The sequence below is a fragment of the Coturnix japonica genome, chromosome 7 (genome assembly GCF_001577835.2).
Source record: "Coturnix japonica isolate 7356 chromosome 7, Coturnix japonica 2.1, whole genome shotgun sequence".
In the NCBI taxonomy this organism is placed as follows: domain Eukaryota; kingdom Metazoa; phylum Chordata; class Aves; order Galliformes; family Phasianidae; genus Coturnix; species Coturnix japonica.
Window position 1 is genome coordinate 30,439,220 of NC_029522.1, and position 12,009 is coordinate 30,451,228.

Here is a 12,009-nt window from a genome sequence, read left to right on the forward strand (position 1 = left end):
TATAACAGCTCTGGTACAAAAAATGGCAGAAGGATGGACAGACAGACAGCTGCAGGTGACAGCCCTGGTTCTGCTGTTTTGCTGAACCCTCCTGTCAGTGACACCTGGATCGCAGCTCGGATGGCGCTGCTCGCTGTACATTTAGGACTCTAATACTTTGCTGTTGGTTTTTTGCACATTTAGGGGGAACAACTCACCACTGCTGCTCTGCGCGGAGCTCTTCCTGCAGGACTGCTGGGGCACAGCCGTGTTCCTGCCCTGGGTGAGCTGCGCTGCAGCGTGGAGCCTCTCTCTGTCCATAGCAGTGCTGAGCAATGGGGCACGGCCCCAGCACAGGGGAAGAAAACGCTGTAAAAGTCACTTGGAAAAGAAGGAAAGGATGGATTACGGTGTAGTAGTGTAAATAGTTTATTTGCTCTTATGCCAGGAACAGACCAGGAAAGTAACATGAACTGCTTTTATAAAACACTTCTAATATTGCTAAGAAGCAGATCTATGACTAGAAAAAGATGAAAGAGAACATGCCAGCGTTGCACTGCAGTCCAACGATCGTTTCTGCCTTAGGTTTAAAAAAGAAAAATACCTTTGAGCACAGGAATGAGGCAGCAGAGCTCCCAGCCCGCCGACCACCGCCGACCACCACCGCCTGGCTGCCGATGAAGGGAGCGCTGTGTGGATGGGTGAGCGGAGGTCAATGCGGTGACTGAGCCCTCAGCTGCCCACTCGGTTAAATATAAAAACACAAACGATAAGTTAAGTCGACATTCGGATTGTATAGCACAGGCTGATGCTTTTTTGTTTGTTTGTTTGCTTTTTAAACAATATTTACAATATTACCCAGAGGCAAAAGTGGGAGTGAAAGGAGTGTAAAAACCATAAAAAACGGCACCGATTTTGTAGCAAAATATCTGTACATTTAAAAACAGATTATCATATAACTACACATTATCCAAGAAAAACGGGACCTTCACCAGTGGTTCACATAAGCACAACGTAAAAGAAAAGAAATTCAGTGGTTAAATACTATACAATAAATTTTACAATGAACGTATTGAGGCGGCGATGCCAGGAGGGGAAGCTGTGAGCACAACGAGCTCGGAAGCACAGACAGGGCTGCGGCCACACTCCTCCTTTGGGCCGGCTCCAGGCAGTGCTGCAGGCCATGCAGGGTGCACAGGGCGCCAATCCGGCCTGTTGGGAGCTTTGGGATGTGACTGCAAACCTCACAGGGCAGCTGATGAATGTGTGAGCCCTGGGACTGAATTGGAGCGCGATTGTCAAAGGGAGACGCAGCTGCATGGGGCACTAACGCGATCTCTGTGCTAGTATGGAGCTGTAATGGTCCTCGGAACCCTAGTGGTGATAACTGAGATGTTAATACCTTAGTGCTAATTAATAAATACACTGTTAGATGAAAGTTGCCTCTAGCTGAAGGGCAGGCGATGCGTTCTCTGCCATTCCCACGCTGTGCGATCACAATGTGCCGGTTCCCCCCGTGCCCCTCGTGCCTCAGCCCCACACTGCACACCACCAAACCCCGAGCCTTACAGCCAACAAAAGCTTCCCTGCCCACAGGTCTCCTCAGCACACAACTGCGTTACCACGTCCAGCTGTGGCGCACAGGGTCTGTATGGCGGAACAAGGTACGGAGCTCTTCTTGTCGCTATTTCCCTACTAGATACAGAAAGCCCTTAAGTGTTCTGTTTCTTTAACAAAAGAAAAGCCAGTAAGTGCAGCTGAAGCCAAGGTCAGCCCTCGGCCAAGGACAGGAATGCATGTAGAAGCCCAGCAGCAGAGCACATCCAGAGTTACCTCCTTCCAACCAGTGGGGATCCAGGTCCGGCCAACAGAAGACCGATCGCTAAGTTTTCACATAATCAAACCCAACTAAACACCCCAAAACAACACATACTTTACTTTTTGGTTAAAAATACTGAATAATGTATTGGTGTCAAAAGATACCCAATCAAATCAAGTCCTATTGCTTCGGTTAATTTGAGCAGGTACTTCCATTTTAGGCACTTGTTAGCTACGGCTGAGTGGAGAGCCCATCGCTGACGTTCCTATGCATTTCTAGGTGTCTGAGCCCTTTAGGGGGTAACCGTACTGTTCCCAAGGCGGGCAGGGAGGGCACCGCTGGCAGCCCGGCTCCGCAGAGGCCTCAGCTCACATGGTGATCTCGGTGCCATTGGCAGAGCGCAGGCTCTGGTCGTCGAAGCGCCGCCGCACGCTCCTCCTCAGCGCGTCGGCCCGGCGGTACGGCTGGTTTCGAAGATCTGCGGGGAGGAAAGCGGCGCTGGTCAGCAGGCACGGCTCAAACCACACGCGCAGCGCCGCAGGGATCGGGGCTGCTGGAAGCCAGTCAAAGCAGCTTGGGTAGCAACGGGAGGAGGGAGTGGGCCCCACCGCAACAGCGAGCTGATGGCCCTATGGCAACACACTGAGCAGCAGGCAGTGCTGGGGGCACTAACGGAGCCGTGCCACTGGGCTGGATGTTCGCCCTCCTATGGGCAGCTGGTATTCACTAACACTGTTTGTGTAGCCTCTAAATCCCAAAGGTGAGAGACACGGAACCAGGGAACAGGGTTGGAAGGGACCTTACAGATCACCCAGTTCCGCCCCGCGGCCTCAGGCACCCCTGGGGCTCTGGGCAGCAGTGCCACGGCCTCACCGCCCCGCACTGAACGAGTTCTCTGATGCAGGATGGAACCCAGTGAACGTGAAACACAGGACATGATGGGATAAGTGCTCACCAAAACAGGCATGCATCTACATGGCCCATCCACCCACTCAACTACCAGAAGGTGCCTTGAGAAAAAGCAGGCATCCCCCTGCACCCAGCCTGCAAGCCTGCAGCCACGGCTGCCACCCGAGGGGTGCAGGGCTGGGCTGCTACTGGGGCTGGGAGCGGGGAGGAGGGCAGTACTGAGCATGCGATGGAGAAAGCCAGCGGTGGGAGTTTAACAAAGCCCGTGTTAAGAGCGTGGTGAGGACAGGTGACTGCTTGGCTTCTTGTGCTACGGAGATGAGCTACACAGCACGCCTGGTGCGCCTGACACGTAACTTAAGCAGAATTTTTTTTTTCTGGGGAAAAATAAAATGGGTGCTTCGCTGGGGAAACCCTCCCATGTACTCCCTGGATGACTTACAGCTTGCTCTAAGCCCCACTGCCCGACTCCTCAGCTCTCAGCACAGCAGAAGCCACCCACGCTGCCCTGTGCTCTCAGCCTCCACTGTCCATCACTGGTTCCCCTCCCAGGGCTGCAGCACCACACACCCGCAGAGCACTGGGCAGCAGGAGCTGGGAGCTACAGCCAGGGATCTACGGGCAGAAACAACCTGGGACGAGGCTGCCTACCTCGGGCTCAACATGGAAGGGCCAAAATAGAGAGAGCAGGAAGGTGGTGACCAGCCAGCAGCTCAGCAACCCCCTGCCACACTGAGGTGGGAACCATTGGGCTGAACATCCGCTGCCTTCAGGCCCTCACCAGCACTATGCTACGCCACAGCTACTGCCAGGCTTTGGGCATACAGAGAGAGGAGGAAGCTAAGTAAAAAGTGATGCTTGCCAGCTCTGTGCATCCTCCACCACCGGTGTGCTAGAAGAAATCCTTACCCTCGAGTGAACATTTGGGAATTTAGTGATATTATTCTTCTTTAGGGCTAAACAGAAAAAAAAAAAAAAATGATGGTTAAGTAAAAAATGGGATGGAAAATGGAGAGCAAGTCAACTCAGCGTTCAAAAATGGCAGGCGTGTTAAGCCAGCAGAGCAAGAGGAGGGGTGAGGCCGAGGCCATGAGAGGTTAGAGGAGGAGAGGAAAGGACACGAGGGCCACCCTTCCCTCTTGCTAACCAAATTCCAAGCTGCTTTGAAGATTGGCTCCAGGAAGATAATACAGCAATTAACTTGAAAGAGCAAAAAACCGTTGAGCTGATTACAGTTTGCAATTTTATTAGAAGCATTCATAAAAATACATATTGCCAAGTGAACACTGTTGTCTTCTTAAGCCATCCGGCCTTAATTCAAGACAACAGTGTTAAGAGACATGCGGGGTTAAGCACACCCTGCTGACACTGCACACCACAGGATGCATGGTGCTCAGTTCCATGCCAAGCTCTGCCCTGTGCCCATGGCTGTGAGCCGGCACAGCCCAGCCCTGCTGCCTCCCACCCCCCCAGCTCTCACCCCATGACACCGCACCAGCCTCCATGAAAACTGGTTAATGCACAATTACCATTGCTGGTTTTATTTCAATAAAAGTTGGCATGGAACTGAAAAAGTTAAATATGGACGTGAACAAATGAGAAAAGATGGACTCCATTCTGTGTCCAACATGCAAGCATGCAGGCAAGGGTTAGAAAGGTTGAAATGATGCTCCTCACAGAGGGGACACGTTACCACAGATAACCCTTCCAGAACAGAAAGCAAAGCCCAAGGAGGTCCCACCGAAGCCATGCAGACAGTTCTCTCTGGCTAACAGCCCAGTTATTACATGCAGACTATTCAGGTACATTTGCATATAGAAAAAGATCTGCAGCCAGCACAGATGACATAGAAAAGCCAAGTGAACTGTCACAGTATGACTGCATTCAGACTAAGCCTTGCCCGTCCTACGGAGCCAGCACTGAACCTACTGCGACTTCCACCACTTGCTGTTCTATGGCACTTGTCACGAGGGTTAGCAATGCCTTTCAAATGCAAGGATGGCCAAAAGCATCCAACACAGACTCAATGGGATGAAATAAAACGTTAATGAAACACAACGCATGCAACGAAGGTGACATCGATACGACTTCAGACGCTGGACATTGCTATACACTCAACATTCACACGATCCTGGCTGAGGTCCATACAAATGGAGAAGTGTCAAAAAATCTACGGCAACCTTTTTTTGTCTAAGAGCATCAGATGTGAAAGAGGAATAGTTTAGTAATGGAATTCCTCAGTGAGAACAGGTTCGCAGAAAAACCGAGAGCCCCGCTTGGCGGTTCGAGCTGTAAAGGGCACAGTCTTCAGCACTGCATGGGAATAACAGCCAAACAAACAGAGCAGTGAGAAGCACAGATCGATGGCATTAGTACACGGTTAGCGCGTGGTTAAGGACAACCGGGAACAGGTTTGCACCTTCCAACCAACTCATAACACTGCAGTGCAGGGGGATTTGGTAAGGAGGTAGTTTTAAGTCACTACGTATCTGCTTCTGGTTTAGAAAGACTGTTGCTAAAGGTAAAGGTAAAGGCTATGACGCTGGAAGAGCGTGGCTTCAGACAGCATCCCATCCTGCCGCAGCCAGCAGGGCCTCCCTGTGCACCTAACGAGGCACTAGCCAGTGTCAAGTGACACCTCTGATTATTTCCATGCCACTGCACGAGCTTTCACAGGCTGCATCCAAGTGACCTCAGTTCAACCTGACATTCTGTGCCCCATGTGTCACTGCGTGGCCCGAGTACCCAGGGCACCCCATAGCTGGAAGGGCTGGACACCACAGGGGATGGTCAGGTTGGCTGAGCCTGGCACAGGGCTGCACGCAGGCTGGCATCATTTGCACCATCTGTTTCTCCCACAGAGCAGGAGAGCCACTTCACCAAACCACACCAGCTTCCAGGAGTCCAAAGGAGATGCAGAAGCAGAAGTGATTAGGTATTACAGCAAGTCTGCCTCTTACACAAAGAATATTATCTTAGGAATCTCTTAATCAAACATTAGACAAGAGTTGTGAAAGCTTCTCCAAGAGCATTCCAACCTTCTCATGTAGCTGGGCAAAAATTCCTCACTGAGAGGTAAAGCAGCTCTCCTCCTCCTCGCAGAGGGAAGAAACAGTATGACAAACATTTGGGAGAAGCAGCCAAGGCCATCCTGCCCAAAGATTGTTTCGCTAACTTTATGTGCAACAGAACTCAGATACTGTACAGCTATCAAAGCTTTAAAGCCTCGCTCCTTCCACACCACAGGTGAAGATGTGCACTAAAATCCAAGCACTGCAACCAGAGCGGTGGCACAGCCCAAAAGGAGCTGACTGCTGAGCACAGCACGACTCAGAAGACAGCTTTAGCAGCATACAACGTCCCTGCTTCCCTAGCACTGATGGTGGGCTCTGCACCTCCCTGCAGCCCTATGGTGGTGATCAGGGCAGACTTCTGCCCAAATGAAAAGCAGTGAAACCAGAAGCTGCTTAGGGCCATCCATCATTCAGGTCTGACTAAATGATTTCCTGTAAGTGTGCGATAATGTGGTGCAATTACAGCTAGTACATTTTAATGAAAATGCAGGGTCTTAATAATGTTAAACATCTGTCATTCATTCCAGTTATGGGAAAGTAAAGATTTCTGGGAAAGATCTACACAGCATGCACATCCCCACCAAGTATCTGCTGAGATCTGAGCTGCCTACTCTAGAGATCAGAGACCAAGTGTGTCCCAACGTGCTGAAAGAGAAGAGGTCAGAAGCAGCGCGTGCCCAAGGTCTGTGCTTGAGACAAACACGGGCAGCACCGACAGTGAACGCACACAAGGAGGTTACTGGGCTCCGTCTGTTCCCTCAGCAAAACCTTCTATAATTGATTCACACCATGTAAACAATCTCCTAAGCTGTGCTTCAGCAGCTCTACATGAATCACATAATGCACGAACAATAGCTATTAGGCTGATATACATTTTTAACCTTCTTGAAAGGGCCTCTGAGATTATGGAACAAAAGAGCTTTACCTGTTATGATATCTTCAATAGCACCATCCTTCCCTTCGTACACATGCCTGTTATCCTTGACCTGCCGCCTCCTGAGCTCTGCAATTAGCTCCTGCTGCTGCCTCTTTGTTTTATGAGAAGGAGACTAAAAGCAAAAAAGAGAGGATTTGTAAGGATTTGTAGGGATCTTTGCTCCGGTTCCTCTGTCTGAAAGACCAGGTGACCCCACCTGCAGCAGTCAACACCAGTAACTGCCACCTCTCTGCCCAGTTTTGCAAGTAAAACATGGTGAGCTCAGCTCTTGGGGGTGATGGCCAGAGTTACAAGCTAACCTGGCTGCCAAGCTGTTTCTCTTTCTTAGGTCTGCAATTCAGTCCTAAGCCTTCTCCTCACTTGGAACTGAGACTCCAAGCCTTCTACTCCAAGCAGTATTAAGTGAAGGAGAACAGGCTGGAAAATGCCTGGCTGGGGGTAAGGGCATCTATTAAGCATGGGAGCTGCACGAAGCAGCTTCAGTCAAAGCAAAAGCCATTGGAGCTGTGGAAAAGTTCCAGCACATCTAAAGAACTTGCTGAGGGAAAAAAAGAAATTTACTGTACTCTTGGGTTCTTTCAGTCTATTTCAACTTTCCCCACAAAAGGAGAAAACTTGCAGAAACCACATTTCTGGGCAGCTCTAAGTCTGGGCAGCTCAAGCTCCACACAGAGCTGTAGGTTCCGAGCTGTGAGGAAAAACAGGTGAACACTTCCCACCTGTCAGACCTGCCTGCTCCATACCTTTTGGTCCTGCTGCTCCATCATCGCTTCCTGTTCCATCAGTTTTTCCATTAAGGCCTGTTCCTGCTTTTTTCTCAACTCGTTCTCTTCTTCTGCTTGCTATTTATCACACACACACACAAAGACCCAACAAGTTACAGCTCTGAATCACTACAAGGAACCTGAATGTTACAAATGAGCTACACTTCCCAAGGAGGCAGACTGAGTGTGTAGCAGTTCAGCTAAACAAAGTCTGAAACGAGTGGGTTGGGAGAGACCCCCCAGGTCACACAAATCCCCCCACCCCGATCCCAAAGGACACAGTCAGGGTTGAAGGTGAGCACTTTGACCTCACAGACATTCTGTTTCTGAGGACTCCTCTGGTGTTTCAGACAGCTGTGCTGCCTTTCAGCCTTGACAATAATCCCAAACCAACTATTTGCACAGCCCTGGGCTGCTGCTGTTGTGCTCACGGTGCATCGAAGCTAGGGGGAGCTACAAGCTGTGCTGTTGGGAACCCTGAGACTACAGATTGCAAATCATGCCGAGAATGATGAGAAGGGGAGGATGCTCCTGCTTACCTTATAGGCCTTCACAAATCGGACAAACACTGGGAAAAAGACTGAGGGGGGTGTTGTCTTCGGATTCTCCCCAAAATACTTCACAGCATCATCAAAGGCATCCTACAAAAAGTACATGCTTCAAGATACGCTCACCAGCCATTACCACAGATCTTGGTGTGAAGGGTCAGCATTTCCTCTGTTAAGGAAATGCCAGCACAAGCAAATAACCTAAGGTTGGCCTCACCACAAAGGGAAAAAAATGAATGGTAACAATGCATGAGGGTAACATTATGGGAGAAATTTTAATACACCATGACAGACTAATAACTCCTCATTTTCCAAGTAATGCGCATTTTATACATTCACATCAGAACAGAGGAGAACCATGGAGATTCTGGGCCTCTTCACACAAACCCCACTGCAGAGTAACTCAGAGTCAGCACAAAACACCCAATATATGCACAGAGCACGCTCTGCTTCTCCAAGGCACTCAGACCCCAAGAATTAAGAAATACCTGTGCAATTTTGGCATCGTCCTGCAGTTTCTTCAGCTTTCCTTCATTGTTCTGAATGAAATCCTTCAGCATCGTGTTGTGGTCATGCATGGTGTACTCACGCTTCGTCAGATCCAGGCCTCTCTGGAGCTCCTTCACATCCAAGAGGACATTTTCTAGAGACACTAAGAAATCAAACAAAACTGTTGAATCGCTCCTGCCGTGCAATCCAACCCACAGCATGACCAGCTCCCTGCTACAAAGTGCCCCCAACCACAGCAGTGGCTGCCACTGCCCCTCACCAAACATGGGAGGTCACTGCTGTGATGCTGACAGCACCAATCCCTGGCGTGTGTGCTACACCAGGCAACCTGCTGGCACCAAGGGTCCTTCCCTAAGTAGGCTCTGCTACTACACTGCTAGATAACACTGAAACCACATGGTTTTATTCTTAGGAAAGTGGGAAAGCACTGAGAGCCCAGTAGATGCACTAAGGACATGGCTGTGGCTACAGTACCTGCAGCAGCCTTCTCCACGTAATGAAGTTCATTGTAAAAGAGGGATACGTGCTGGTACTTCTCCTTGACGACATTAGAAATATAGTGCAACAGGGTTTGTTTTCGGTCTGTTGACTTCGTTTCTAAGAGCTGGGGAGGAAAAAGCAATGAGATTGCTGGGTTAAGGCACAGCGGACGCCAAACAAAGTGACCAAATGGGTGTTTGTTTTTCCTGAATGTTTCTCCATCTGACAGAGATGGCCGTAAAGGCCAACAGGCCAACACAAGTGGGTGGATTTCCACAGCGGTCGGAGGATTTGTGGCCTTGTCCTGAGGGGCAACCAAAATGCAGGGAAGGGTCATTTCGTACAGAGCACAGGGAAGCACCTTCCCTGATCTCCACACTCTGCTGCCTCCACCTTTGCTGGCTGGGAAGCACAGATGAGCCCCGAGCAGCCAGCAGCCACCCTCCATTTACAAGAAATGCATTTCAGCTCGTGTCCCCTCATTACCTCTGGTTTACTCACCAGGTCTAGACTCTGTAGCTTAAATCCATACACCGCTCCTCGCTTACTGCTGTTCATGTAGTTACCGAGAGCCAAGATTATCTGCCAGAGCAAAACAGAGCGGAGAGTCAACTTTCAAGGCAAATACACATCGGTTCAGAAAGCTCTGAGAGTCAGTATGCAAACACCCACATGCACTTTCAGAACACATAAGGGGATGCATTGGTGAGTGGCTGAGTGCAACCAAAAGATCAGACTTACCTCCAGAATTTTCTTAAGCTTTTGAGATGACTTTATTGAGACAGACGCAGCTATTATGGCGTGAAGTTGCTGCAGGTGAACACAGGGAGAAATTTGGTTAATGCACAACGAACCCAAAAGTAAAACTCAATTCAAAACACCTCCGCTCTTAAAAAATCACACACAAAAAAACCCAACTTGTTTTGAACCCATACGGTGCGCCCAGCATGAACGCCATCCTGCCCCAGCATGTCCAAAAGTTAATTTGCACTGCAGATTTCCAACACTCAGATGTGGTTGAGGAAAACTGTATTTGTATTTCAGCCCTTCTGACTGTGAAAGATGCACGGGACATACTTCAAAGAGCCCTCAGACCAGCACTGAAAGTAATTTTCCCTGATGGTGCAAACGAATAGATTTTCATTTAAACTGGTTTTAAACTTGTACAGAGTGAAGAGAGAGGATGATGTGGAACAGCTCAGGGTTCCAGCTGTCATAGAAACTGTGCCTGGGATCCGAGTCACTGTTAGATGAAAATATACGTAGAAAAGCACTTTTTCATTCACGTAATTGTTTCTCATTCTGCCCCTGTGAGAACTCAGAACGACTCTGTGACACTCAAACCATCGCTGTCTTAGGAAAATGAAGATCTCTACAACCAGCACTGTGCCCTGCAGGCCTGACTTGCACCATGGAGAGCAGCTCCCACAGGAGGGCTGAATACCCAGGCACCATTTCCCTGTAGCTAACACATCTCCAGGGGCTGTCTCCCACTCACCGGGGTCAGCATCTGGATGCTTTCAGCAAAGTTGCCTATGAATGCCATAATGGTCATCTTCTGCATCAGCCTCTCGATCTTGCTGAACTGCATCATGAAACGGTCTTCATCAGACAGGTTCTCAATGGGTTTCCTCTCCCGCTCGTAGAGCCGCAGCACCTTCACCTCGTTCTCAGTGGGCAGAAACCTCATGAGGCACTCAACAAAATCCACAGGCAGCGTTTTCAGGTCAAACCTATGTGATAGGAAGAGAGATGACGGCACCAGGAGAGGCTAAGGTTGGATATTGGGAATGGTTCCTTCTCCAAAAAGCGGTCGGACACTGGCACAGCTGCCCAGGGAGTGGGGGGTCACCACCCCTGGGGGTGTCCCAGAGCTGTGAGAACAATCCTGCCCATGAAGCTGTCTGCACATAGAGATGTTAACATGCTTACTGCGCAGAGACAGCACAGACACAAGTGCTGATGTGAATGCTGCTTGGCACCCTGATTCTGTTTCTGAATCAAGGCTTCTGAATCTTGATTCTGAAGGAGCAGACACAGATGGAGGGCTGGAGTTGGGAGGTTGGGTCCGTACCCCACAGGATGGGGCATGGCAGGATCCCATGCTGCTGTTATGCTCTGACACACCTGTATCACATTTGGGTTTGGCACTGCGTGGGGCGATTACATAAACCTCACTGCATGCAAAATGCTTCCAGTGCACTTGGACTCAACTTGTGCTTTGTGGAGCAAGCTGAAAGGGTTGTGACTTCCTGATACTCTTTGAGTGTTTATTAGAACAGAAAATACCATGTACGTCAAATGAGAAATTCAGTATGCAATGGCATATTGTGGGTGAACGTGAATTAGCTTCTTTAACAAAATATGTGTTAATTTGTTAAGCCCATATAGTGATGGAGCGACACAAAAGTGCAAGTTAACATACTGTAGTACAAGGGAATCCGATTTGTGGGAATTCAGATCAGTTCCATCCCTACTGATGGATTTTTTCCAGATGCAAAAACATTTACATCAACTGCCAATTCTAAGTCATTGCACTTACCAAAAACCACAGTAAATCTCAAATATGATTTCTTTGCTGACAAGTGTTTGACTTACACGTGAATAGCTTTGCATATTTCATCCGCCGTCTTTCCAGCTTTCCTTAAAGTGATGGCAAGATTTTTGGCCCTGTTTGCATCCAGTAATGTGACTTTGTTAGATCCTTTCTGAGTTATTTTTTGCTTGCTTGATGTAAGATCGATGGCTGGACCTTGGGCTTTTGTTTTGAATATTTCTTCAAATTCATCCACATTTAAATCCTAAAAAGGAAAGAAAGTGATTTATTCCTCCCATGGCAAGTATTAAATCACACACTGCCCAGTATCGTACCAGAACTGCAGTAAGACCCCGTGGCAGCTGTGGCTACAGCAGAGAACTTCAGGCAGGGGTTGCACAGTGGAGTAAACATGCACTCCTGAGTTGGTAATCAGGAAATTTGGCCTCTGTC

The 12,009-nt window shown here is 49.0% G+C and overlaps 1 protein-coding gene across 8 annotated transcripts in view; it reads right to left on the reverse strand.

The window, feature by feature from the left end:
• Positions 1-384: 384 nt before the first annotated feature.
• FMNL2 (formin like 2) overlaps positions 385-12,009 on the reverse strand; it is a 97,033-nt gene continuing 85,408 nt past the window's right edge. For 2 of the 8 annotated variants that reach the window (XM_015869098.2, XM_015869102.2), the window contains 11 exons: positions 11,619-11,821; positions 10,519-10,753; positions 9,762-9,830; positions 9,522-9,602; positions 9,015-9,144; positions 8,519-8,682; positions 8,022-8,123; positions 7,462-7,560; positions 6,707-6,830; positions 3,570-3,663; positions 385-2,276 (listed from right to left, as the gene is read on the reverse strand). In XM_015869098.2, the coding sequence (XP_015724584.1) occupies position 2,276; positions 3,570-3,663; positions 6,707-6,830; positions 7,462-7,560; positions 8,022-8,123; positions 8,519-8,682; positions 9,015-9,144; positions 9,522-9,602; positions 9,762-9,830; positions 10,519-10,753; positions 11,619-11,821 (1,302 nt within the window). In that variant the 3' untranslated portion in view covers positions 385-2,275. Of the gene's footprint in view, positions 2,277-3,569; positions 3,664-4,887; positions 5,021-6,706; positions 6,831-7,461; positions 7,561-8,021; positions 8,124-8,518; positions 8,683-9,014; positions 9,145-9,521; positions 9,603-9,761; positions 9,831-10,518; positions 10,754-11,618; positions 11,822-12,009 lie in introns of all 8 variants that reach the window. The other 6 variants (XM_015869099.2, XM_015869103.1, XM_015869096.2 and 3 more) reach the window with 4 other exon arrangements.